Genomic DNA, 26,343 nt, shown 5'->3' on the forward strand with positions numbered 1-26,343 from the left:
TCAGGATAGTCACACAGTGCGATGATTATGAAGACGACGGCCAGGTGCCAACTGATACCTAACCTCTGCGCATCAGGGTCATGCCGGCGTCCACGGTTACAGCAGCATCACCGCCCCCAGCAACTCGTGACTTCCGAGTCGGAGCGTCTTCCGCGCCGAACTACAACCCCCGGCATGCACTGCAGCTCCCCCAACCCTTGCCGGAAGGCGGGGCCCAGGAAAGAGGCGGCCACGTCGCCCGGCCCGCGGGTGCCCAGGTTTTCCTTCCGCCATCGGGCTTCCCCCCAGCCTCGGACTGAGTATTTCCGGGGTTCCGAGACTGCCGCTCGCGCCAAAGCGCTGCCACCCCTTCAGGAGTCTCCCGGGCGACGGAGCCAGACTAACTTTCTGTCAGGCTTTGGCGCCCGGCGCGCCGTCAGTGACGGCATGCAGGGGGTGGGCATTCCGGCCCGGGAGGACCCCGCCGCGGCCCCGGAAGCGCCTCGTCTTGGGCGACTGTGGCGGCGGTCGCCGTGATGCCTGCGGGGCTAGGCGGCTGACGGCGGAATAGGTGCGGGCCCTGGGCCCGGAATCTCGGCGCCCGCTGCTCGAGAGCGGCCTGCGCCATGGCCACCTCCGCCGCCTCCTCGGAGCATTTCGAGAAACTGCACGAGATCTTCCGCGGCCTCCATGAAGACCTACGAGGGGTGCCGGAGCGGCTCCTGGGGATGGCAGGGACAGGTGAGGTGGGGGCGGGATGAGCCCACGAGAACAGCGCTCCGCTAGCACCGGGAGGAAGAGCCCGCACCTCCTTCCCAGACCCACTCTCTCGTCTCCTCGCTTGGCATCCTCAGACACGCCCCCTAGGGCTGGCTGAGTCCCGGCGTCCAGAATCTCCGTGCTGCCACTTAGGTACCCAGGAATCCACCGCGGAGTGTCATCTCTCTCTTGAATCCCCTGTAACCTTCAGAGTTCGCTCGTTTCATTTTCACTGTGGCAAGATGGGCATGAGAGACCTTAGACCTGTGACCCTTAAATCTGTAAACTGAGTATAATTGGTTTTCTTTGTGGCTCTCAATATTTTGTTTTTCCCGCTTGAAAGTATTCTCCAGAGACCCATAGTTTTCACCAGATTGGCAAAGGACCTGTAGCACAAAAAAGGTTAAGAACCCAAAGCCATCATAACTTTTGAGGCTGGTGTAAATAACCAGCCTTGGGGGCGGGTAGGGGTTGAGGGAGGGATTGGTCTTTAAAATAAGGATGGTGGCCTTCAGGTGCGATCCTTTTATGACCTCTGCTTAGACCTTCCTGCCTCTTGATTTCATAATGCAGTGTGCTGCAAGCTTGACTTGGGGGAGCTAAGAGTTTTCTGGTTGAAACTGTATAGGAAGGTCTATCATAGTAGTAGATCTTGATGGCAAGGCCGATGAGACTTCCATTGCTTTTACTGAAGCATGGAAGCTTGAGTGTTTGCTCTGAGAGTTACCCAAGGTCACATGAATTGAATGACTCTGGTGAGAATGAAACTCATACTTTTGTTTAACATATACTTATTAAGAGAGGCTGCTGTGCACTAGGTACTGTCTAGATGCTGGTAATATTGCAAATTGCTGTGAAAAGACTTACAGATCTCTGTTCTTACGGGTCGATGATGATATATAAATATTAGGAAGGGGTGTTAAGGGCCATACAGGAAAATAAAGCAGGGCAAGGAATGGGGAAGCCCTAATTGTAGATTGGGTGGCTGTGAAAGGCCTCTTTGAGGAGGTCGCGTTTGAGCAGAGACTTGAAGTAAGGGAGTGAACCATGCAAAAATCTGGGAGAAATAAGTTTCAGGAGGACAGAATAGTACTCTAACAGTCCTTAAGCAGAAGTGAGTTTGGTATGCTGTAGGAAGAGCTAGAGGCCCAGTGTGTTCAGGGTGGAATGAGCAAAGGAAATACTAGTAGTAGATAAGGTTTTAAAGGGCCAGATTGTGTGGGGCCACGTGAACCATGGAGAGGGATTTGCATCTTTATCTAAATACAGTGACTTGAAGTTAAAGGCTACAGAACAGGAGAGTGATTAGATCTGATTTACATGGTTGAAAAATAGATCATTTTTTTCAGCCTGGTGTTGATTTAAATTTTGCAAGATTTGTTTCTGTAAGGGTGTGCTTGTGGTTTAGTTGCTAAGTGGTGTCTGACTCTTTCCAGCTGCATGGACTGTAGTCCACCAGCCTCCTCTGTCCATGGCATTTCCCAGATTGGAGTGGGTTGCCATTTCCTTCTCCAGGGGATCTTCCCAACCCAGGGACTGAAACCCCTGCATGGTAGGCAACTTCGTTAACCAACTGAGCCATCAGGGAAGGGTAAATAATGCCAAAGGATATTCTGTTTCCAAAAATAGAAAACTTAGTTGTATTCACTTTTGTCATCTACCTGAACTTCTAATTGCTGCAAAGAGGACAATCAAAAAGGTGTGAATTTCTACCCAAGTACAAAATATTCTCAACACAAGTTGCTGGTAACACGTAGTTGTTCAGTGGGTAAGTATGTATAGTATTTGCATATCCCCAGGTTATAAGAATTTCAACAGCCTTCAGTCTCTTTATTCACTGCTTTGTTTACGTTCCTCAGTAAATATTTGTTGAATAAGTTGGATTTAATTAAGCAAACATACTGGGGTGTCATCTCTGAATCCTTTTTTTCTTCTGAGACGACTTCATAGGCTTTCCAAAGCTTTCCTATCATGAATTATTAAGCACTGAATAATATATTAATACATAACACATCCCTTGCATTTAGCTTATGCTCTGTAATTGAATTCAGTATTTTCAATGAACATCTGTCAAGAATTATGTATCACTCAGTATCCTGGGTCTGGGGAGTTCTATGGTTCTTGCCTTAAATGGGAGCAGATTTCCAAAGTGTGTGATAAGTCCTAAGATAGTTTTGAGACCGTGACAGAAAGGCTAACATGGCCGTAGGGGAGTTCTCCTTCCTTCTCAGAAAGGAGAACTTCTGAGTGTTAAGGGTTGACTGGGAGTTTGCCTGAGAGGGGAAATGAGAAGAGACAACAAAGGAAGGGGAAAAAAAAAAGTCAAATATTCAGAACTATGACTGAAACTTAAGATGTGTATGGGAGATCAGTAGTAGATGAGATAAATAAGACACAGCCAGACCCTTCAGTTCAGTTCAGTTCAGTTGCTCAGTCTCCGACTCTTTGCAACCCCATGAATTGCAGCACGCCAGGCTTCCCTGTCCATCACCAACTTCCGGAGTTCACCCAAACTCAAGTCCATCGAGTCGGTGATGCCATCCAGCCATCTCATCCTCTGTCGTCCCCTTCTCCTCCTGCCCCCAATCCCTCCCAGCATCAGAGTCTTTTCCAATGAGTCAACTCTTTGCATGAGGTGGCCAAAGTATTGGAGTTTCAGCTTTAGCATCAGTCCTTCCAAAGAACACCCAGGACTGATCTCCTTTAGGATGGACTGGTTGGATCTCCTTGCAGTCCAAGGGACTCTCAAGAGTCTTCTCCAACAGCACAGTTCAAAAGCATCAGTTCTTCGGCACTCAGCTTTCTAAACAGTCCAACTGTCACATCCATACATGACCACTGGAAAAACCATAGGCTTGACTAGACGGACTTTTGTTGGCAAAGTAATGTCTCTGCTTTTTAATATGCTGTCTAGGTTGGTCATAATTTTCCTTCCAAGGAGTAAGCATCTTTTAATTTCATGGCTGCAGTCACCATCTGCAGTGATTTTGGAGCCCCAAAAAATAAAGTCTGAAACTGTTTCCACTAAGGGACCTAAATATCACATTAAGACATCTAAACTTGATATGGAGAATCAATAAAGGATTTTAAATTCTTTTAAAGGCCAGCCCATGTTGATACCAAAGGCAGAAAACATCACAAGAAAAGAAAATTACAGGCCACTATCCTGATGAACACAGATGCAAAAATCCTGAACAAAATACAGATTCTAAAATAAAATCGGACCATATGATTGTATTTTGGGAGAACGCTGGTGACTGAGTAGAGGTTGAAAGAGAGGCACAAAAATATGCTGGGGACCATACATTGGTGGATTTTTTTTCGGAGCTGTCTTTTCCATTCCATTGAGCTTTGAATCTGTTTTAATGCCAGTTACCATACTGTTTTCATTACTATAGCTTTATAATATACAGTTAACCCTTGAATACCAGCCTTCTGTGTAGCTGAAAATCCTAGTGTAGCTTATTGTCCCTCCTATCCAAGGTTCCTCAGTATCTGCAGATTCAGCCAACCACAGGTTATATGGTACTATAGAATTTACTGTTGAAAAAAATGTTTGTATAGGGGACCTGCCCAATTAATACTCTTGTTCAACGATGAGCTGTAGTTTGAAATCAGAAAGCATGATGCCTCCAGCTTTGTTCTTTTTCAAGATTGCTTTGACTAATTGCGGTCTCTTGTTGTTCCATACAAATTTTTGGATTGTTTGTTCTGTTTTTATGGAAAATGCCCTTTGTTTTGCTAATATTTTGTTGAGGATTTTTGCATCAGAGATATTGGCCTGTAATCTTCTTTTCTTGTGATGTTCTCTGGTTTTGGTATCGATGTAGTGCTGGCCTCATAAAAGACTTTGGAAGCGTCCCCTCCTCTTCTGTTGTAAGCTCTATATTTTGTCTGTTTTGTTACTTGTATATTCTAAGCACCTAGATGGAGAAGGATATGGCAACCCACACCAGTACTCTTGCCTGGAAAATACCATGGACAGAGAAGCCTGGTGTAGGCTACAGTCCATAGGGTCGAAGCGAGTCAGACATGACTGAAGCGACTTAGCACTCAAGCACCTAGAACAATGCCTAGTACATACTTGGTGCTCTATAAATATTTGTTGAATGGTTGTATAAATACTGTGAATTGTTGGGAAGAAAATAGTAACTATCAATATATAATTAAATGTTGAAACTGAAGGTGATTTTATTTACCACGTTTTCCATATTGTCATCACTTTTAAAATCAATGTATACACCTATTTTTAAAAAGGATAGGATTAACAGACACAGTGTGTCCTACTTTAGGAGGTTTGTATGGAAGTGACAGTCCATTAGCATTTGTGATACTTATTAATTCATTATTACTTTAAACAGCCACAACAATAATTTGTAGTCTTAGTTTTGCAGCATCTGAAGAGGTCTCTCCACATGTCTCAGGCTGCTGTAAATTCTTATCCAGTTAATACAGTAAATACCTGTAGTCATGATTTCTCGTTTTAGTTTCGTAGCACCTGAAGGCATCTCTCCACATGTTGTAATGAACATTGTAAAATTATTCGTTTTTCGCTTTAATTCACTTAAGTTTCAGTTGCTATACACGAAACTCCACTATTTTGGAAACCAGAAAAAATGATAACTATGGAGGACGATATGTAGCAGGTTGGTAAACACAATTACTCACTGCAGAATATTAATTTTTCCAACACTTCATATTCTTTAAATTTAGTTTTCGCTTAGTTCTTCTTACCTAGGAATTTACTTTAAAAAACACTGGTAGTCACTATTTATTGAACCCTTAATGAGCTTAGCATTTGCTGCATGTTTGTTATGTGTGTTGTATTTTTCAGACAACTATACAGGTTAGTGGTGTTATATTTCTTATTTATAATTGAGGAACCAAGCTTAGAGGGATCTGATGCTTTAATTTCCTTTATGGTGTGAGATCAGGTTAACCATGAGGTCTGCAGAGGATGTAGGTCCTAGAAGTGCCACAAGGGGGCACCAAAAGCACTAATCACAAATTTTAAAGATCTGGTGAAACTGAAGTTATTTCCACAGTTCTAATGGACCAAGACGGAGAAGGCAATGGCAACCCACTCCAGTACTCTTGCCTGGAAAATCCCATGGACGGAGGAGCCTGGTAGGCTGCAGTAAGTGGGGTCGCTAAGAGTCGGACACGACTGAGCGACTTCACTTTGCCTGTTCACTTTCATGCATTGGAGGAGGAAATGGCAACCCACTCCAGTGTTCTTGCCTGGAGAATCCCAGGGACGGCAGGGCCTGGTGGGCTGCTGTCTCTGGGGTCGCAGAGTCTTACACGACTGAAGTGACTTAGCAGCAGCAACAGTGGACCAAGATGAGTCATTCTGGGGCTATGAAAATTCAAACCGCCGACAAGTGGCTCAGCTGGTAAAGAATCCACCTGCAGTGGGGAAGACCTGGGTTCATCTCTGGATTGGGAAGATCCCCTGGACAAGGGAAAGGCTACCCACTGCAGTATTCTGGCCTGGAGAATTCCATGGCCTGTATAGTCCATGGGGTCACAAAGAGTCGGACATGACTGAGCTACCTTCTTTTCTTTTTCTACAAGATGGAGAGGCTGCCACCTTGGTTGAGATGAGGTGGGCTTCCTCTAGCGCTTTCAGAGCTTGGTGTTTCATTTTATTCCATGTCTGAGACATTGTGCTGCCATGCACCTAGTTCGCCAAACATTCGGCTTCAGAGTGAGTCACTCACATGTGAATGGTTTGGAAAGACATGAGGGATCAGGAATAGTGTTATTTAGAGTAGCTCATTCTTTCTGAGTTTCCGGTGTCCATTCTACCTGGTATCAGTCCTGCTGTTTTGTAGTTGATTGTAGTGTTAATTCTAGCTCCCTAAAAAATGAAGAGATTTGAAAAGATTATACCTGTGTACCTTGGGAGCATGAAAGTACCCCTCAGTGCCATAGTGTACATGGTGTACAGTGCCACAGATAGGAGACTTGCATTCTGTAACTAGTGTTCTAGTTACATCTGCTCTTTTTTTTGTTTGTTTGTTTGTTTTTAATTGCCCCCCCCCAACCCGCCCGGGCTGTCTCCCTTCAGCCGCCGTAACCGCGGCCCAGCCCTCCACCCTACATCTGCTCTTTTCTATGGCCTTGGGGAAGACAGTTTCTTCAGGCTCTGGTTTCCTCAACTATAAAATGAGGTTAGACTAGATGACTTCTGAGGGCCATCTTAGCTCTTAACATTCATTAATTTCACAATTTTGAGCAAAGCATAAAGGAACAGGTATTGATACCTCTCAGTTGGGTAGGGGTTCCATCTCTTGAATCTTTAAAAGTATACAGGCTGTAGAGCACTCATAGGAGAATATATGTCTTATGAAATCAGAGAGTAGAGTATTCCAAAAAGACTGAGAATAACAGAATCACGCAGGGAAGTTAGTGAAAGGATCAAGACTGTGGACTGCCTTGCCGCCCCCGTACCCCAATTCTTATTATACAGCTGCATTCTTTGAATTATTCTAGAATTTGTCTCTTAGGAAAGTAGATATTCATATCCTTTAACAAAGATTAAACGAGGAGAACGTAGGACTAACAGAGATGTAGAAAAATCTAGGACCAGAATGCACTTATAGAATACTGTCATCTTGGATCAGAAGTGAGTGAGTGTGCTTGAGTGTGGAGATGTGCCTCTTTAGAGGAGTGGTGACACGCAACACTTTTGTGAATGCTCATTATAAAATAATATGATAGCTCTCCATGGAAGTAGCCATTCTTGATTGCAGATATTTCACTGCTGATGGGTGGAAACACAGCCCACTCAAGGATAATAAGGCTGCTTTGGCACTTCCCTGCTGGCTCAGACAGGGAGATCTGCCTGCAGTGTGAGAGACCCAGGTTCAATCCCTGGGTCAGGGACGATCCCCTGGAGAAGGGAATGGCTACCCACTCCAGTGTTCTTGCCTGGAGAATTCCATGAGCAGGAGAGCCTGATGGGCTACAGTCTATGGGGTTGCAAAGAACAGCTAACACTTTGACTCGTGGTGGTAATTTCATGGTGGTTATCTCATGGTTGGTCAAGAGGTAGGCCTTTTGCTTTGCCTGAACTTTCTGCTTTTGGGGGGAGGGGGGCGGTGCGTTGTGAGCAGTGTGTGGTTGAAAGGTTGTTGTTGAATCACGCAAATACACCAGGATTCTTGGCCCCCGGAGGAGAAGAATTCAATCCGGGGCCAGAGACGAGGCTTGATCGCTCAGAGCTTTTGTGTAATAAAGTTTTATTGAAGTATAAAGGAGATAGAGAAAGCTTCTGACATAGGCATCAGAAGGGGGCAGAAAGAGTACCCCCCTGCTAGTCTTTAGCTGGATGTTATATAGTCACTAGCAGTCTGTTAATGAAAGAAAGGAATGTCTTAAAATTCAGAATGGCACCAAGCCCCTCACCCATAAGATGTATTTTGGGATAATCTTGGCACCAAATGGTTTATCCTGGGCCATAAAATGATTAACTTGAATCTTGAAGAAGGGCAGACCACCATACAAATAGTTTCATTTACATAGATTAGGGGAACAATATCCATACTGGTTTGTCAAGTAGGTTCTGGGCCAAGAGGCGGAACCGACTTGGAGACAGAGTTTGGGGTAAAGGCATAGTACATTAGCATAGCTTAAGACGAACATTTCCATAAGAAAAAGGCATTAGTTATCTCTAGGCTCGAGAATAGCTAACTTCAGGCGAAACCGGGTGTCATTATGGCAACACAGTATTTTAAGAGAAACCTCCCTTTAAATTTGTATAGAGAAGGAAAAAATATTGCTAGTTTGTTTCCTCCTGCAGCTTAAGAGAGATAAAAATGTCTGACATTTGCAGGCTATTTCCTCTATTTGGAGACCCCTGGCCTTCCTGCCTGTTACCCTCTCATGGTGAAAACTAGTTCACTGGAATACGTATTAAGGGAATGCGCATGACAATGAATGCAGCTTAGTAAAGGGTGGATTGTCACTTGACTCTTGCAGGCAGTAACAGTGTCTAAGAAGCACCCTACCAGATTTAGAGCTCTAGAACCTATGGGATGTATAAAAGAAAAAGTAAATTTCTCTACGCAGAGGGAGATTGAGCTCAAGTTGAGACTATAGAATATATATAGCCAAGTGATTTACATTAAAAAGTAGTGGACAGCCAACATGCTAGATGCTATGTGATTAACACAATATAAATCTATATAAAGCGTGACAGTGGTGTTACTTCCAACATGGGATTGGGTTTGAAAGTCAAGGTGTGAGATGAAAATCAGGGTAAACAAAGTTATCCAAGAAAATCTTAGGACAGCATGTTAAGTACCCGTGTGCCATCCCTTCATAAGCCTTACTCTGCTGTTTTCTTGGCATTGGTAAAGATTGCTCTTACTTCAGTTGATGGCAGTGTCGGCTTGTATTTGGAAATGACACTGAGTGAAAAACACACAGACTGTCCTCATACATGCTACAGTGTGGAGGAACCTTGAAGGTTTTATGCTACGTGAGATAAGTCAAACACAAAAGACAAATACTGTATGATTCCTCTTATATGGGGTGCTTGGAGTAGTCACATTCATAGACACAGAAAGCAGAATCGTGGTTACCAGGGTCTGAGGGGAGGGCATATAGGGAGTTAGTGTTTACTGGGTGGAGAGTTTCAGTTTGGGATGACGCAGAGGTTCTATAGATGGATAGCGGTGATGGTTGCCCAACATTGTGAATGTACTTCATGCCACTTAACTGTACACTTAAAATGGCCAAAATGGTCAGTTTTATGTTATATGTATTTTACCACAATTAAAAAAAAAGTATCCCAGATTGTGAATGTAATCCCAAAAGATGAATTCAAAAAATATTATAAGAAGTGACAGTTTTGTGGTAATAAGTAGATTATGTGTAGATTTCCAGGGAGAACGTTCATTTTGCTGTATACATTTGAAAAAAAACAAACTCCTCATAAATAGGCTAATTTTTGCTTCTTAGGTGTGGTTTGCCTCCTCATTTCCTGGCTGAGGAAGGAGGTTAGGTCCCAAAAAGATGAAGAGAATTATCCAGGCTTACATGTTGAGTTAGGCCCAAAGCTAAGACCAAAACCTAAGCCCATTTACTCCCCAGCACTTCCCCCCATCCAAAGTTTACCAGGTACTCCCTTCATCATTGTGGTGTGTCTAAGCACCATTTTTACTGTAATTATTTCCTTTATCGGAGAAGGCAATGGCACCCCACTCCAGTACTCTTGCCTGGAAAATCCCATGGATGGAGGAGCCTGGTAGGCTGCAGTATGTGGGGTCGCTAAGAGTCGGACACGACTGAGCGACTTCATTTTCACTTTTCACTTTCATGCATTGTAGAAGGAAATGGCAACCCACTCCAGTGTTCTTGCCTGGAGAATCCCAGGGACGGGGGAGCCTGGTGGGCTGCCGTCTATGGGGTCGCACAGAGTTGGACACGACTGAAGCGACTTAGCAGCAGCAGTAGCAGTATTTCCTTTATATCAGTATTTCATGTAAAATGCATTTATTTAACATATAAAGTTCCTTTAAAAGGACATTTTATATCACTGCCTTAGATGGAAAATCTGTGGAACCTAGCTATATGATCAGAAAAACTACAATGAAGACAAAAGAATGCTGATTTAGTTAGATGTCCTTGCTTTGGGGCTAAAGCCTGTTCTATTTTTTTAAAGAGGACATTAGTAGTTTTTAGGTATTAAAGACTTACTAGAACTAAAATGACAGGATGCAAAGAATTGAACAAGGAATGACATTTTCCCCTGTGTGAGTCAATGGTATTTTACATCATTTCCTATACCGCTGCCAGTGGGTATGGCTAAGAAACTTGTGCTGTATGCCTTGCAGGCTCTCCAGAGAGCAAAGTAGGTGGGCTTTGAATATATTTGGCAGAAAAGCAGTGGATAAGGGTTAATGTAGAAATGTGATTTACCATGGGGATGAAGATTTCAGAGAACCGGTATTGTTAAACATTCTTATTGATCAAACCGTGCCTGGTCCCTTTGTTAGGGTCCGTGAAAAAAGATTGACAATAATTTAGACCTGTTTTCTTTCTTAGTAGGAATGCTCTTGGTCTTTGGGGCCAGATCATTGTTACGCAGGACTGTCCCTAGCATAGGTACTCTTGTTCCCTGGGCACTTAAATGCCAGTGGTAATACCATCCACCACCTCCCACCCACCCCACTACTACCCCCTCCCCCACCCCCCGTTAATTGTGGTAACTAGTTACCTTACTTTTCTAAGTGTCTTTTAGGAGTGATTAAGTACTGTAGGGTACCCCCAGGAAGGGAATGGGGAGTATATTCTAAGCAGAGGATATGTCCTCTACAAATAAATGTTTGGAAGCAGGATTGAGTATTTAAAACTCATCTATCTTTTCCAGAAGAGAAGAAGAAGTTGATTAGAGATTTCGATGAAAAGCAACAGGAAGCAAATGAAACGGTGAGAACAGGAACAAGTTCTTATTTCCTCTTCCTGTTTGTTGGTCTTTGCCAGAAGTAATGCTTTTGACATTATGATCACAGATTTAACTGTTCCCGTCTGTTGACCTTAGTTTTGATTAGTTCTTACTAAATGAGGCCAGTTGATGGGGATGGGTATTGAGTAAAACTTGAACACTCCCCCGAAGTGAGTCCTTGATAAAACATTGCTGATACAATAAGGACATTCTCCTTTTACAAGGGTGGACTTTTGAAAGCACATTTTAAAAGCTGGCCATTAAGATAACTTATTCTCCTTGTTAAACTTACTGTCACAGAAAATGGACCTCAGAGGTGGTTCCTACTCACATTGCCTTGTTTTAAAAAATAGAAGGTTTTGGTACCTTGGGCAAGGCATGCATGGTCAGGATGAGTTCTCAGTCAGGACCCAAAGCTTATCAGAAGTTGGTTCAGGTTGCTAAGCAGTTTAAGAACTGCTTCTCATTTAACCTGTGACTTTTCTTTAAAAAAAAAAAAAGCAAGTTTTGCTCTTACCTTTTAGAAGTAAGGGTCCTCTGTCTTCATTACATTGTGCTCTAGCTTTAGCAAACCCTTTTAGGAGGCTGGAGCTAAAATCTCGGTCTCTGGTAGCACTCCAAAGAAATAGTTGCCTCTAGTATCTGCTACCCCAGAGTAGACTGAAGAATTCTTTTTAAGCCACAGAACTTTATTGTTTGTTGAAGAATAACTCCTTTATTCCAGTGAAGTTTTTAGAAGTTAAGCCCATCTGCATCCTTTTTTCTGCTCTGCATGTATTTGAAGAAGGATCAACCTATCAGACTGTGGAAACTATCACCTTCAAAATGGGAGTACCAGAAACTTTTCTAATACCTTTGCATTACTGGGCATAAATCTGTGATATCTGTTACAGAGCTAGGCCTCTTTTTCAGTTAACATCTTGGTAGCATTTTCTAAAGTTAACTAGTCCTACTTTAGCCATCCAAAGCAGAAGAAAATGACTCATGGCCTCTTACAAATGAGTCTGTGTGTTACAATTTACTTGTCCCAGAAAAATGGAAAGGATTTGGACCCCTGGTTTTTCTGACATGGACACAAACAGTTGATTTTCAGGAGGAGGAAGGGAAGAACCTTGATGCCATACCCCTAATTATTTTTAGTACAGTAGGTCCTTAAGTGCTTCGTGATAGCACTTGGACCATAACAGGCTAAGAACTTGGTATACTGAAAAGAGTATGAAGATCTGGAATCCTGACTTATGTAATCTTGAACAGGTTTCTTCGAGTCTCATATATGAAGTAAAACTATTTCCTACCTTTTTGATCTGTTGTGAGGATTAAATGAGAAAATATATGTCAAAATGTTTAATAAGCTATAAGGTACTTGTTAGTTTTCTCACTTATTCATCACATACTTTTTGAAGGCCTGTTCTGTGCCTGCTGGGCACTATGCCAAGCACTCAGTAATGAAGTGAAGGTGTCACATGTGGTCCCTGCCCTCCTGGGCCACATTTTGAGTATTTATTTAGGATGGCTTGTGGTTTGATTAGTCCAAACTAGACATATTACCCATATGAGAGAGAATAGAAGCAGGCCGTCTACTCACTACTTTCTGCCTTCCTAGCTGGCAGAGATGGAAGAGGAACTGCGTTATGCACCCCTATCTTTTCGTAACCCTATGATGTCTAAGCTGCGAACCTACCGGAAGGACCTTGCCAAACTCCATCGGGAAGTGAGAAGTACGCCTTTGACAGCCACTCCTGGGGCCCGAGGAGACATGAAATATGGCACATACGCTGTGGAGAACGAGCATATGGTGAGCATCAGCTGTCTTCCCTGTGGGTCTGTGGCACAGTGATTAACAGAATTGTGGAGTACAGTTGATGTTATCAGTTGCATACTTGACTGGTTTTTTCCATCTTATCTTCTTTCTTGCATCCAATTTCCCTTCTCCCCTTGGGTGCCTGCCTCTACTGAATTTAATGCAGACCATTCCAAACAATTTACCTGTTTAGATTTTTTTGTATCCTTTATGTATAAAACAGTGCTTGATGGGTAGTGGTGATATACAGGCGTTACCTATTCATGTTACACCTGGACTCTGTAGTCTGACTCACTAATCCAGTTTCTTTCTCACATATCCCCCCAGAGTTCAGTTAGGATTTTAACTTATCAGAGCATTGTTACAAAAGTAACCCACACTTTTCCTTACATTTGTATCAATGGTCCAATAGCCCAGATACAGTAGAGAAAGCAGGATGTTCCTCAAAAAAGGGGGGCTGACACCTTACTCATCATAATAGAAAGTGAGCCAGACTGCCTCTCTAGCCTACAGTGTTCTCATTTATAAAATTAGACTACTAAATTGAAAATGTGTATTCTCAAACTGTCTAAAGAAGCTAGATAGGTAAAGGAGAAAAGGTTCACAAAGATTAAATTTCATGTGTTACATTTGGGATTATGCTCCACAGCACAAAGTAGAAATGGCCTGTCTGGTAATGTGGGAGAGAAGTGGAAGGGGACCCACTAGTGTAGACTGTATGGATGTAGAAAGGGTGATGACACAGTGTTAAACAAATCCTGTTTCATGAAGCATCCTAAACGTAGTTTGAGATATTCACATGATACTGGCCTGACATTCCTGATGTGAAAACTAGAGTTTTTGAGAATGATATAAAATTTTCAAAGGAGAGTGGGAAAACACACGCAAGGAGCACTTGTTAAAAGTGAGATGAAAGGTGTACAGTGACTTTGGTCATCTGTGACCCAAAAAGCCCCAAAAAACAAAACGGGGGAAGATAATTCCAAGCAATAATTTTTCTTTAAAATTATTAGTTTCAGAAATTATAAAAACAATATAGGTATATAAACTACTTTCAGTAGAATTACTGTTCCAAATCTGGGGTTGATTCATGTGACCTTACTGTCTCTGCCTCCTCTTTCTTAAGCCCAATCATTTGAAAATCCTCATCTTTTATGTTTACAAATGTTGTTTTCCTGCTGCCTTTAAGCCAGTGTAAACTGGAGTTCATTTCAGCCTCATTCAGTGGTTTCCTCACTTGTCTGTGCTATATATGAAGTGAAAAAGCCTTCTTGTTGCTTCTGATCTGGGAACACACCTTTCGGCTTCTTAATGGTGGTATCGAGTGCTAATGGTCACCTGCTCAGTAAATAGGCCTTGTGAGCTGACCCCTTTTCCAGAGTTGGTGCACATGTATGCTCGAAAGAGCTGAGAACTTAGAGCTGCCTCCATTTCTGTCAGTAGTTATTTCTGGCCTGACAAAGGCTGCTTTGGTCTTCATGCCTCCTGTGCTTAGGAATAGGTGGAATAATACTTTGGTGGAGTTTCAGAAATAGTGCGCTTTACTTGGCCCCGGATACTACCTCCCTTGAGAGCAAATCTCCAGTGTAACAACTTCAGGATTTGTTTTCTGTTTGGCCTGAGGCGAAATTCTTTGGATGCTTACCAAGGGTGTAGCTACTTTTTTCCAGAGAGTAGTAGTCTCACACTTTTAAGTGATTTCTATGTGTGCTGAAAACGAATAGCTTATTCATGGTCACTCAGTACCAATCAGTGGGAACTTTCAGTGAATTACACTATTTCTAAGGCTGTAGAGTTTAGTTGGTTTGCGCTATCAAAATGATAGGATGTATGAATTTTTAGGTAGCTCCTGCATCCCAGATCTGGGCCATTGCCTCTCAGATGTTGCTAGTCCAGGAAGCACATGAGTCAGTTCAGATTCGTCAGGAGAACAAAGAAGATGCTCTGGTGTATTGAATCCTCTCCTTGCCTCACTTAAGTGCAACAAGCAGTGGACTGGGAGGTATTGTGATCCTAGATTGAATCCCAGGTTCTCTTGTAGTCTGATTCATTAGCATCTTTGATTGTCTTACAAGTATGAAAATTACTGCACACTATATCCCTTCTTATAAATTCATTTATAACGAAAGAAGTCTAACAATTCCCTTTCATACTCCTGTCAGAATCGGCTACAGTCTCAAAGGGCATTGCTTCTGCAAGGCACTGACAGCCTGAATCGGGCCACCCAGAGTATTGAGCGTTCTCATCGTATTGCTGCAGAGACTGACCAGATTGGCTCAGAAATCATAGAAGAGCTGGGGGAGCAACGTGACCAGTTGGAACGTACCAAGAGTAGAGTAAGTCTGGGTGGATAGAGGGGCAAGAATGGGGAAAGTAAGTGGGCCCATTACACCCTGATGCTTTGCTGCTGTCAGAAGCAACCGCAGTTCCAAATTCAGGGTATGATTTTTTAGGTTCTTATGCTTTTCTCTGTTCGTAATTTGCTTGACTAAAACATATCCCTTGTAAGTAATTTTACTTGTAAGATTTAGAGGTCACTGGGCAGGGGGACTGAGATTGCAGAAAACCCAGTTTCTACATTTATTGAAGATTGTCAAATAGGATTGTAGCCATACCATCCTTTTATTAGGTCCTATATCAGGTCCTGTATTATGAACTAAATTTCTGTTTCTCACACATCTAGTAGAACACCTGCTATTCTTATGAAAGCAACATTTGCTTTAAAAGATTCTAAGCTTTCCTGTCATTTAGAGCCAAGGCTATTTTCCACGTGTCATAAAATAGTACTACTGACAATTTATAGAGGTTTAATCCTGGACTCTTCTTAACCTAAGGTAAGGGAGATCATGGGCTTCCCTGATGGCTCAGTGGTAAAGAATCCGCCTGCAGTGTAGGAGACAGGGGTTCAGTCCCTGGGTCGAGAAGATCCCCTGGAGTAGGAAATAGCAACCCACTCCAGTATTCTTGCCTAGGAAGTCCCATGGACAGAGGACGTGGCTGGCTACAGTCCATGGGATCACAGAGTCAAATATGACTGAGCAATTAACACTACTACTACTACAAACTAAGGGAGATGACTGTGAGAAAACAAAATACTTAGGCCAAATGATGACTGTACTGTGGCCTCTAATCTACTATCACTTATCACTCTAAGGGGCTCTGAAAAACAACTTATTTCTTCCTTTCTGTACCATCTGCAAAGGAATTGTAAAAACTGCCAGTGGAATGCTGTATTAAGAACATGAGGTAGATAAATGAAACACAGATACTATGGGCAAGACTTAGATACGAGAAAGTCATCTCAGATCCCCACACTGAGCCCTTATTTTCCCACCTTAATAGCCGTAATTCTCCACTCTTAAAATCAAGTCAGAATGATTTTGACAACTTAAAATCAAGTCAGGTATCATCCTCCTCAGTGAAAATTCACAGTAAAGTACTGAATTCAAGGTAAACTGCAGAGAAAGCAGCTTGTTTGCAGATTGCATGGTTTGTTTTTACTTTTGAACTTACTAGATGGATTAGTTGAATTTTAAAGCTGAGGAATGAGCTGAGAGATCAACTTACCAAGGCCACTGGTTAACAGGAACAGATGGCAGGTGGCATCTGTTGAAATATCCTTCAGCTATATAGGTTAGTAACAGGCAACCGAAAGGGGGGAAAAAAGGCTTTTAAAAAAAGATTAATTCCTTTCATAATTCAATATAAGTATCTCTTAAAGGGTAAAGAAAAAAGGGAAAAGAACCAGATCTCAAAAGTGGTAATCCACCAGGCTACAAAAACAAACATTAGCTCAGGAGGCTGTCCTGGAGTTTGGGCTGATGAAATTCACATCTTAAGTTGCTCAGAGTTACTTCAGTTACTGGCAGGGTACACTCGAAGACTTTGTGTTGTGTAGCCACAGTGAAGGATTAGCTCAGTCCCAGAGGTCTCCTCACAGCAGCCTTGGGATACAATCATTCCTAGGCCTATTGACAAGTATTAAAGTATCTTGTCCTTTCCAGTTTCTTCTACTTACAGAGGCCATCATTTAAATTGATTTGATTTCTGGGAGTTTTTCAACATAAAGCCTTTAACACCGTCAGTTTACTAATGTTCAGTTCTACAGTGTGTACTTCTGTGAGAAGAGGGAAATAATTGCTATTTTCTCTTCTCAGCTGGTAAATACAAGTGAAAACTTGAGCAAAAGTCGGAAGATTCTCCGCTCAATGTCCAGAAAGTAAGTTTCAAAAATTAGTCACAATTAATTTCTCTTAATTCTAATCTTTCAGCTGAGAATGTCAAAGCTTTAAACCATGACTTGCAAAGGTACTGATAGAACAGAAGAAATAAAGAATATCACATAGTTAAGTATCCCAGAAAAAAATCCATTGTTGGAAGTATACATGCTGCTCTGATTTGGAGCAGTGGAAAACTGGTCCACCGGAAGGACTTTTCATGCCAGTTTACATTCCTTAGAGAAGACAGCACATGGGAACAGGGCTTGATATTCCTGGAAATAAATTTGTAAAAACTTAATTAGAAAACTTTTCACTGCTTTGGCTTTGTACTTGATTTTGGCTCTGCTTGCCCTTTATGGGAGTCAGCCATTATTTGGGAGTTCTGTCTTGTTAGCAAGGAGTTGATTTGAGGAAAAACCCTTTAGGTAAATGCTAACAGCAGCAGAACCATGGGCAGAAGGGAAGTATTGACACTGAGGCTGAATTTGGGGAGTAAGTCGGTGTAGGTAGTATGAGTGAAACCATAACCAAGTCATGGAACTAGCAAGAGAGTGAGATTTTCCAAAACAGTGGTAAGTTCCTTGTGGAGCAGGAGAAAATGTCTGATTTTGATTCTTTGTGTTAAAGAGTATAGGAGCTTCAGAAAAATTTCTACCTTTATAGAGAAAGGCAAGAAGTTGAGAAGACATTGAAAGGCACTCCCAGCTTCTAGTTACTTATCCTAAAGCAGGACCACCTCCTGTACTCAAGCTGGACTTGGACACTGGGGTCTCCCACCGCCCCTTCTCCTAATGTGTCCTCACAGCTGTAGTATGTGGTCAGGGCAGCTATAGATGGTTAGATAGTGAGCTTCTACTTTGAAATCTGATTCAACTGATTTAAAAAATGGTATACTTTTTCACATGTTTATTTAATATTTTTCTAATTAGCCCATCACAGAAAAACTACTTTTAAAGTGAAGTACTAATTACTATTTGAAGACATTTTAGAAAAAAACATTTGTATGTTTTGGTATCTTATTGCCCCGGTTTTCAATATTTCTGTGAGGTAGATAGTAGTAATTATTTACAAGGTTACTAAGTGGCTACATGATCGAACAAAAGTTCAGTCTGCCTCACAGTATCTTGCCTTGGCCCCAGGTCAAACTCCTCAGTATTAAGAATGGAAAGAAATAAGGTTACCCAGACTTCTGACTACATCCCACTTTGCTTCTCTTTGTAGAGTGACAACCAACAAGCTGCTGCTTTCCATCGTCATCTTACTGGAGCTAGCCATTCTGGGAGGCCTGGTTTATTACAAATTCTTTCGCAGGCATTAAACCTCCTATAGGGAAGGGGTTGTGGACCAGAACTGTGACTCTGTGAATGAATGGCGTTAGAGGTGTGGAAAAAATCTTATTGCTGCTGTGAACTAGTGGTTCAAGAAGGCACTGTGTAGCCAGACTGTGGGTGGAGGGAGGAAGACAGAAGACCACTGAAATGTGAAGGAACAGCAATAAGACCAGTATGATATACCAAGGTAATAAATGTCATTTATTTGACTTAAGTTTACATAGCGCTCCAACATATTAATACCCTGTGAGCGTCAAAAAACCAAATACAGTACAGTACTATTATCGGTCACCAAAATGAAAGGGAAGGAAACTGTACAATTGTGAGAATGCACAAATGTTCTCATTAAGGCAGTATTGACCCAGATGATCATTCAGTATCTGTCACCACAAACGCCTCACGGCTCTGGAATGCCCACTGTGACACATGTGTCAACAAACAGTATTCCCTAAATTCTTACACGTTCTTCACTCTCTGATTCATCTGGTGAGCTGGGAGTAGGAAGTTGGTCGTAGACAACATGCCCTCCCTCCCTCGTCTGCCCGAAACTCGAAGCAATGACGTCCACTGCCAGGCTGGCTGTAGCCTTGGCCTCCTCCTCTGACACGGCCAACCGAGGATTGACTTCAACGAGGTCCAGGGCCGAGAGCAACCCTGAAAACACAAAGCAGGACAACAAGAAAACTTCCTAGCTGCTCCTTTCAGTGAGGGTCGTCCCACCTGGGTAGAACACACCAAGGTGAAAGGGTCATGTTCTACTAGAAAATTACCCACTGTCAGGAAGGCCCTTACCCCTCATCCTCTTGGGCATGAATTTAAGTTAGAAACACTGGTAATGCCGGGGCAGGATTGAGAGAAACCTTTAAAACAATTAAGTCAGTTATCCCTGTGTAATGAATGTAACAGGCATGGCTGACAGGCTTTCTGGTTAGGATGAGCAAGGTCGGGGTGAGGGGTAAACAGGGGTGGCAGTAGGAGTTTCCAGTCTAGTTGGGAAAATGTATCATTTCCAGTATTTCCAGGGACCTGCCAGATGCCTGCCTGTAGTTGTGTGATGAGATCTCTCACGTCTCACTAGCTAGCACTCTATTCCCACTTCTGAACTCTGGCGCTGTGTAGCTTTTAAGGCACCGTGTGTCCTAAAGTATAGCTGTTACTGCATATCTTACTCTCACCCCTGCAAGTTTGAACTCTCAGGACAGGCTCCATGTATGACACAGTTCTTAGGTCTCCCTTCAGATGGATGTAGTATCTTGCACTTGGTCATATTTAGTTTGAACTCCAGTTACCTTCTGTGAGGGTCTGGGTACTTGTGCCAAAGGGTTTGAGGCGGGAAGATTAGACCATAAAAGAACCTATCTAGCCCTGCCCTCTGCCCCTCCCCATCAACATATATATCCCCTACTTCTGGGGTGTTTATTTTTAGTTGGTTATTCTGGATGAAGTTAATCTACGTCCTTTAAGAGTCACTAGAAGAAACTAGATTGGAGGATACAAGTATCTGAATATTTAGGGTGGCCATAAAGCCTGGATACATGGATGAATATACCTAATGACATGGATATCCCATTTTAGTACATGTACCTTCACTGCTAGTACATCGGCACAGTGTGCCGTCCCTTAGCAATGCGGAGTTCAGTGCGCCGTGCAGAACTACAGTGAGCAGGTGTGTCCACCAGCTCCTGCACATGCATCTGTATCCAATCTCCACCTACTAAATGTGGACCTTTTACATAGCCCAGAAGTAAATCAAGAGGGTACAAACTGTTAAAAACATACTACCTATATTTCTAGACTACTGCCACCTTGTGGATTAAGCAAACTGCTTTATCTAGTTGATAGTCTCAGGACAGACAGCCTTTTGGAATAGAATAACACTGCAGCAGGGGAGGGATGGACAGGGTATAACCACTGCCCCCATCTAAGAGCTAGAGGTTACTAATCTCTGCTCTAAGTGGTGTCAGTGGGAACCTGAATGGAGAACTGAATTTCCAGGTTCACTGGCCAAGGACAGCTGACAGTGTCTCAGTTGTAGGTCTGAGAATAAGATTTTCTGGTCCCATCAAATCTGATTGACAAGCATTCTTCTTTATGTAGTGCCTAAGGTTCTGGTAGGCTCCAGAGCCAGGGAGACCATTTCTCAACTTCCATATCCCATCCCAGATAGTCAAGGGTTTCTTGTAGTCCTCGACTTTTCAGTCTGGGGTCTCTATGCCATTTCAACCCCAATTTCATGAGGTGGTATTGAAGTACCATGCAGTAATTGTTTAAATTTTACAATGAGAGGTCATTTAAAGTAGCCTTAAAACCAAGAGCTTTCTGACAGAAATGGAAAGTATTTGCAAATGAGTATGAGTTTGGGGACAGTAACCTCTTGTAGCTACTCTTTTCTAAAAATTTTTTATTAATTTTTTGCTCCATGAAGCTTGTGGGATCTTAGTTCCCCAATCAGGGATCGAACCCAGCCACTGTAGTGAAAGCACCAAGTTAAGTCCTAACCATTGGACCACCAGGGAATTCCCCCCTTGTAGCTACTCTTGATCCCCTAGCTTTCAGTTTACTGATCTTCCTGTCAGCCATTCATCTTCCAGTATCCCCATGTTACAGGTCCTAGCAAACAAGCTCTAGTGTAAGACTTCTATGAAAGGGCACAAGGTGGTGTCCAGCTTTGAAATATCTTCAAGGGAAGCTTCAACTCCCAGTGAACCAGTCTCATAGTGTCAGGGTTAAAATTAGAACTATTTGGCCTTGCCTTTTAGTCTTCATCTGCCTTTATACAATTCAGATGCAAAGAACTACATCAGTTTGGCAGTTTATTTTTGTATTTATTAAGTGTTTAAGTGGACAGTATTTTTTTTTTACTCAGTGTTACCCTAATGTATTTTGTTATCAGCCAGGTCCAAACATGCCTCTAAATGATTCCTTATTAGCCTGACCACATGGCTCTTAGCTATAGAAGTTTAAAGAGAAACAATGTCTCCAGTGACATGTAATAATAGAAAAGATCCCCTGGCAGGCAAGAGGCTTCAGCAGATCTACTTAGGTAATTAACAGGTTGATCACTGCTTACCTGTACTGTGTATTTCCTCAGTAATATATATGCCTTCTCGATAGGTCAGTCCCCCTACAACAGGGGTTCCTGTGGCTGGAGCCAGTGTAGGGTCAAATGCATCAATATCGAAACTCAGATGGATTGGCCTTTGTCTTCTTGAAAGGAGGAAAATAAGAGAAAGTCATTTGGGCTGTACTTGGATGTTCGTCCTTCCTATAGCTACAACTCCTTGGTTTTGTTGCTGTTAATGCTAGTACTTTATTAATACAGCAGATTTCCAGATTTCCTGTTCTGAAAGTTATTATGTTAGGTGCTTACACACCACTTCATAGTCTTGCCCTCGGTTCTGTGTGCCTCAGACTAACTCCAGTTTGTATTTCTGATTTACCCTGGGCTTTAGGGCTTCCCTGGTGGCTCAGAGGGTAAAGCGTCTGGCTACAATGTGGGAGACCCGGGTTCGATCCCTGGGTCAGGAAGATCCCCTGGAGAAGGCAGTGACAACCCACTCTAGTACTCTTGCCTGGAAAACCCCATGGACTGAGAAGCCTGGTAGGCTACAGTCCATGGGGTCGCAAAGAGTCGGATACGACTGAGCGACTTCGCTTTCACTTTAGAGCCTCTTACATTAAGAACTATCAATAGAGAGAATTCTTCACTTCCATAGGACATGGGTTCTGACAAATTCTAGTTGAAGTTGGATGGGTCTAGGTTACAGTTAGTTATTCTCTCAGAGTAGAACAGCAGCTCTGAACTTAATGACTTTGATCTTACCATCTCCCAATTCCAACTTGAGTTTAGCCCAGGCATCCAATGGTTGAAGGTAACATACAGTAAATACCTATATAGTAAATTATTTATACTTCCTAACACTTTAAGAAACAGTACTACCAAGGCGGCAATTAATCACCCAGAAATGAAGACTCAGCACTGGGAAAATGTTCTTAACTAGCATTTGATTAGCATTCACCCGTCATCTTTCTATACTACCAAGATTTGCTTAATATAAAATTTTCAGATGATGCAATAGTTGAGGCTGGGAAGAAGAGAAAAGTTGGAACAATGAATGCTTCTCCTTTCGAAAGATAAGCATTAAAAATGGAGCTAAAGAGAAACTCACCAGAGCTGTTTTCCCTCCCAGCCCCAGAAGAACATGACTGAAGTTTCATAGTCTCCCTTTCTGAATTATCTGAAGTTTTTCATATGTATGTTTTGCTTTTATAAGGTCATTATCTTACAAGACAGGCCAAAGTTTACTGCCCACTGAGAGTCTGCCCTGTTCCCTTTGGGACCTAGCAGTAGACATCCATTGTAGTTACTTACTTGCCAATCAGCAGATCGAATGTCTGTTCCATGACCTTCTGGATACCAAGTCGATCTATGTCTCTCATGGAAAAATACTGGATATCATAATTCTTTAAAATAAAACTGGTAAGATATAAAGGAAAGAAGCCTTAGCTAAAGAGCAGTTTTTCAATCAGATGTAGGAGTGGGGCTTGTCTTTATAGTGACCTACAACACGGTAAGTCCAGAAATAATCTATCAAATGGAACATTAGTGGCCAGGACAGGCCCAAAACTCAGCCCTAACATATCAACTTACTGTTCAGGAGGGTCCACGTCTCTTAGTCCAATATATACAATACTTGGAGAAGAGATACAAGGTTTGATCCAGGAAAATCCTGGGAGCTGTGGTACCTGTGAAGAGAAGAACTCATCAGGGATTCTCAGTCTCTCCATGATAATCGCTGTGTGTGGTGTGACTTCTCTTCTTACTCTCAGTGTATGTGTAAACCAGCAAACACACAATCTGGGAAAGAACTGATAGAAGTGGAAATGATTCAGAAGGGCAGCTGCAGAACAGTATAGTCTTATGAAGGATAAAATACCTTCTCTTAACACAATCACAGAAAACTAATCAAACTGATCACATGTACTACAGCCTCCTCTAACTCAGTGAAACTATGAGCCATGCCCTGTAGGGCCACCCAAGATGGACGGGTCATGGTGGAGAGTTCTGACAAAACATGGTCCACTGGAGAAGGCAACTGCAAACCACTTAAGTATTCTTGCCTTGAGAACCCCATGAACAGTATGAAAAGGCAAAAAGATAGGATACTGAAAGATGAACTTCCCAGGTCAGTAAGTGCCTAATATGCTACTGGCGAAAATAACACCAGAAAGAATGAAGAGACGGAGCCAAAGCAAAACAATGCCCAGCTGTGGATGTGACTGGTGATAGAAAAAAGTTTGATGCTGTAAAGAACAATATTGCACAGGAACCTGGAACATTAGGTCCATAAATCAAGGTAAATTGGAAGTGGTCAAATAGGAAATGGGAAAAGTGAACATCAACATTTTAGGAATCAATGAAATAAAATGGACTAGAGTTGGTGAATTTAACTCACATGACCATTATATCTACTACTGCAGGCAAAAATCCCTTAGAAGAAATGGAGTAGCCATGATAGTCAACAAAAGTCCAAAATGCAGTGCTTGGGTGCAATCTAGAATGACAGAATGATCTCTGTTCACTTCCAAGGCAAACTATTCAATATACTAATCCAAGTCTGTACCCCAACCAGTAACACTGAAGAAGCTGAAGTTGAACAGTTCTACGAAGACCTACAAGACCTTCCAGAACTAGCACCCAAAAAAGATGTCCTTTTCATTATAGGGAACTGGAATCCAAAAGTAGGAAGTCAAGAGAGAGAACAAGTAACACAAATTTGGCCTGGGTGTACAAGATGAAGCAGGGCAAAGGCTAACAGTTTTGCCAAGAGAATGCACTTGTCATAGCAAACACCCTCTTCTAACAACACAAGAAAAGACTACACATGGACAGCACCAAATGGTCAATACCAAAATCAGATTGATTATATTCTTTGCAGTCTAATGAAGAAGCTCTATACAGTCAGCAAAAACAAGACCAGGAGCTGATTGTGCCTCAGAACATCAACTCAATCTTATTGCCAAATTCACACTTGAAGAAAGTAGGGAAAATCACTAGACCATTCAGGTATGACCTAGTCAAATCTCTTGTTTATATAGAAGTGACAAATAGATTCAAGGGATTAGATCTGATAGAGTGCCTGAAGAACTATGGAGGAGGTTCGTGACATTGTACAGGAGGCAGTAATCAAGAGCATCCTCAAGAAAAAAAAAAGGCAAAATGGTTGTCTGAGGCCTTCTAAATAGCTGAGAAAAGAAGAGAAGCTCAAGGCAAAAGAGAAAAGGAAAGGTATACCCATTTGAATGCAGAGTTCCAAATAGCAAGGAGAGATTAGAAAGCCTTCCTCAGTGATCAGTGCAAAGAAATAGAGGAAAACAACAGAATGGGAAAGACTAGAGATCTCTTCAAGAAAATTACTGATACCAAGGGAACATTTCATGCAAAGATGGGCTCAATAAAGGACAGAAATGGTATGGACCTAACAGAAGCATAAGATATCAAGAAGAGGTGGCAAGAATACACAGAAGAACTATACAAAAAAGATCTTAATGACCCAGATAACCACGATGGTGTGATCACTCACCTAGAGCCAGACATCCAGGAATGCAAAGTCAAATGGGCCTTAGAAAGCATCACTACAAACAAAGCTAGTGGAGGTGATGGAATTCCAGTTGAGCTATTCCAAATCCTGAAAGATGATGCTGTGAAAGTGCTGCACTCAATATGCCAGCAAATTTGGAAAACTCAGCAGTGGCCACAGGACTGGAAAAGGTCAGTTCTCATTCCAATCCCAAAGAAAGGCAATGCCAAAGAATGCTCAAACTACTGCACAATTGCACTCATCTCACAGGCTAGCAAAGTAGCAAAATTCTCCAAGCCAGGCTTCAACAGTCCAGATGTTCAAGCTGTATTTAGAAAAGACAAAGGAACCAGAGATCAAATTGCCTTCCAGAAAAACATCTACTTCTGCTTTATTGACTATGCCAAAGCCTTTGGCTGTGTGGATCACAACAAACTGTGGGAAACTCAGAGATGGGAATACCAGACCACCTTGACCTAACCTGCCTCCTGAGAAATCTCTATGCAGGTCAAGAAGAAACAGTTAGAAGTGGACATGGAACAACAGACTGGTTCCAAATCAGGAGAGGAATACGTCAAGGTTGTATATTGTCCCCCTCCTTATTTAACTTATATGCAGAGTATATCATGTAACATGCCCGTCTGGATGAAGCACAAGCTGGAATCAAGAGTGTTGAGAGAAATATCAATAACCCCAGATACGCAAATAATACCACCCTTATGGCAGAAAGCAAAGAGGAACTAAAGAGCCTCTTGATGAAAGTGAAAGAGGAGAGTGAAAAAGCTGGCTTAAAACTCAACATTCAGAAAACTAAGATCATGGCATCCAGTCCCATCACTTCATGGCAAATAGATGGGGAAACAATGGAAACAGTGACGGACTTTTTCTTGGGCTCCAAAATCACTGCCATCTGGTTGACTGCAGCCATGAAATTAAAAGACGCTTGCTCCTTGGAAGAAAAGCTGTGACCAACCTAGACAGCATGTTATAAAATAAAGACATTACTTTGCCAACAAAGGTCTGTCTAGTCAAAGCTATGGTTCTTGCAGTAGTCATGTATGGATGTGAAAGTTGGACTATACAGAAAGCTAAGCGCCAAAGAATGCTGAGTGCCGAAGAATTGATGCTTTTGAACTGTGGTGTTGGAGAAGACTCTCAAGAGTCCCTTGGACTGCAAAGAAATCAAACCTGTCAATCCTAAAAGAAATCAGTCCTA

At 42.3% G+C, this 26,343-nt stretch overlaps 2 protein-coding genes across 3 annotated transcripts in view; one reads left to right on the forward strand and one right to left on the reverse strand.

The window, feature by feature from the left end:
• Nucleotides 1–217: 217 nt before the first annotated feature.
• Nucleotides 218–18,760, forward strand: VTI1B (vesicle transport through interaction with t-SNAREs 1B). Its single transcript, XM_010846715.1, has 6 exons — nt 218–720; nt 11,120–11,178; nt 12,798–12,989; nt 15,158–15,331; nt 17,153–17,214; nt 18,437–18,760. The coding sequence occupies exons 1-6, from the start codon at nt 606–608 to the stop codon at nt 18,531–18,533; spliced, it is 699 nt and encodes a 232-aa protein (XP_010845017.1). The 5' UTR covers nt 218–605; the 3' UTR covers nt 18,534–18,760.
• Nucleotides 18,727–26,343, reverse strand: part of ARG2 (arginase 2) — a 34,834-nt gene continuing 27,217 nt past the window's right edge. For both annotated transcript variants that reach the window (XM_010846712.1, XM_010846713.1), the window contains exons 5-8: nt 23,198–23,292; nt 22,919–23,023; nt 21,617–21,753; nt 18,727–19,200 (exon numbers count right to left, since the gene is read on the reverse strand). In XM_010846712.1, coding sequence (XP_010845014.1) covers nt 18,995–19,200; nt 21,617–21,753; nt 22,919–23,023; nt 23,198–23,292 — 543 coding nt within the window. In that variant the 3' untranslated portion in view covers nt 18,727–18,994. The remainder of the gene's footprint in view (nt 19,201–21,616; nt 21,754–22,918; nt 23,024–23,197; nt 23,293–26,343) is intronic.

Source organism: Bison bison, unplaced genomic scaffold (assembly GCF_000754665.1).
Source record: "Bison bison bison isolate TAMUID 2011002044 unplaced genomic scaffold, Bison_UMD1.0 scf7180017864239, whole genome shotgun sequence".
In the NCBI taxonomy this organism is placed as follows: Eukaryota; Metazoa; Chordata; class Mammalia; order Artiodactyla; family Bovidae; genus Bison; species Bison bison.

Coding starts and splice junctions, on each gene's coding strand:
- VTI1B (XM_010846715.1), top strand. CDS start 606: ATGGCCACCTCCGCCGCCTCCTCGGAGCATTTCGAGAAACTGCACGAG. Junction 721..11,119: donor CCTGGGGATGGCAGGGACAG/GTGAGGTGGGGG, acceptor TATCTTTTCCAG/AAGAGAAGAAGAAGTTGATT. Junction 12,990..15,157: donor CTGTGGAGAACGAGCATATG/GTGAGCATCAGC, acceptor TACTCCTGTCAG/AATCGGCTACAGTCTCAAAG.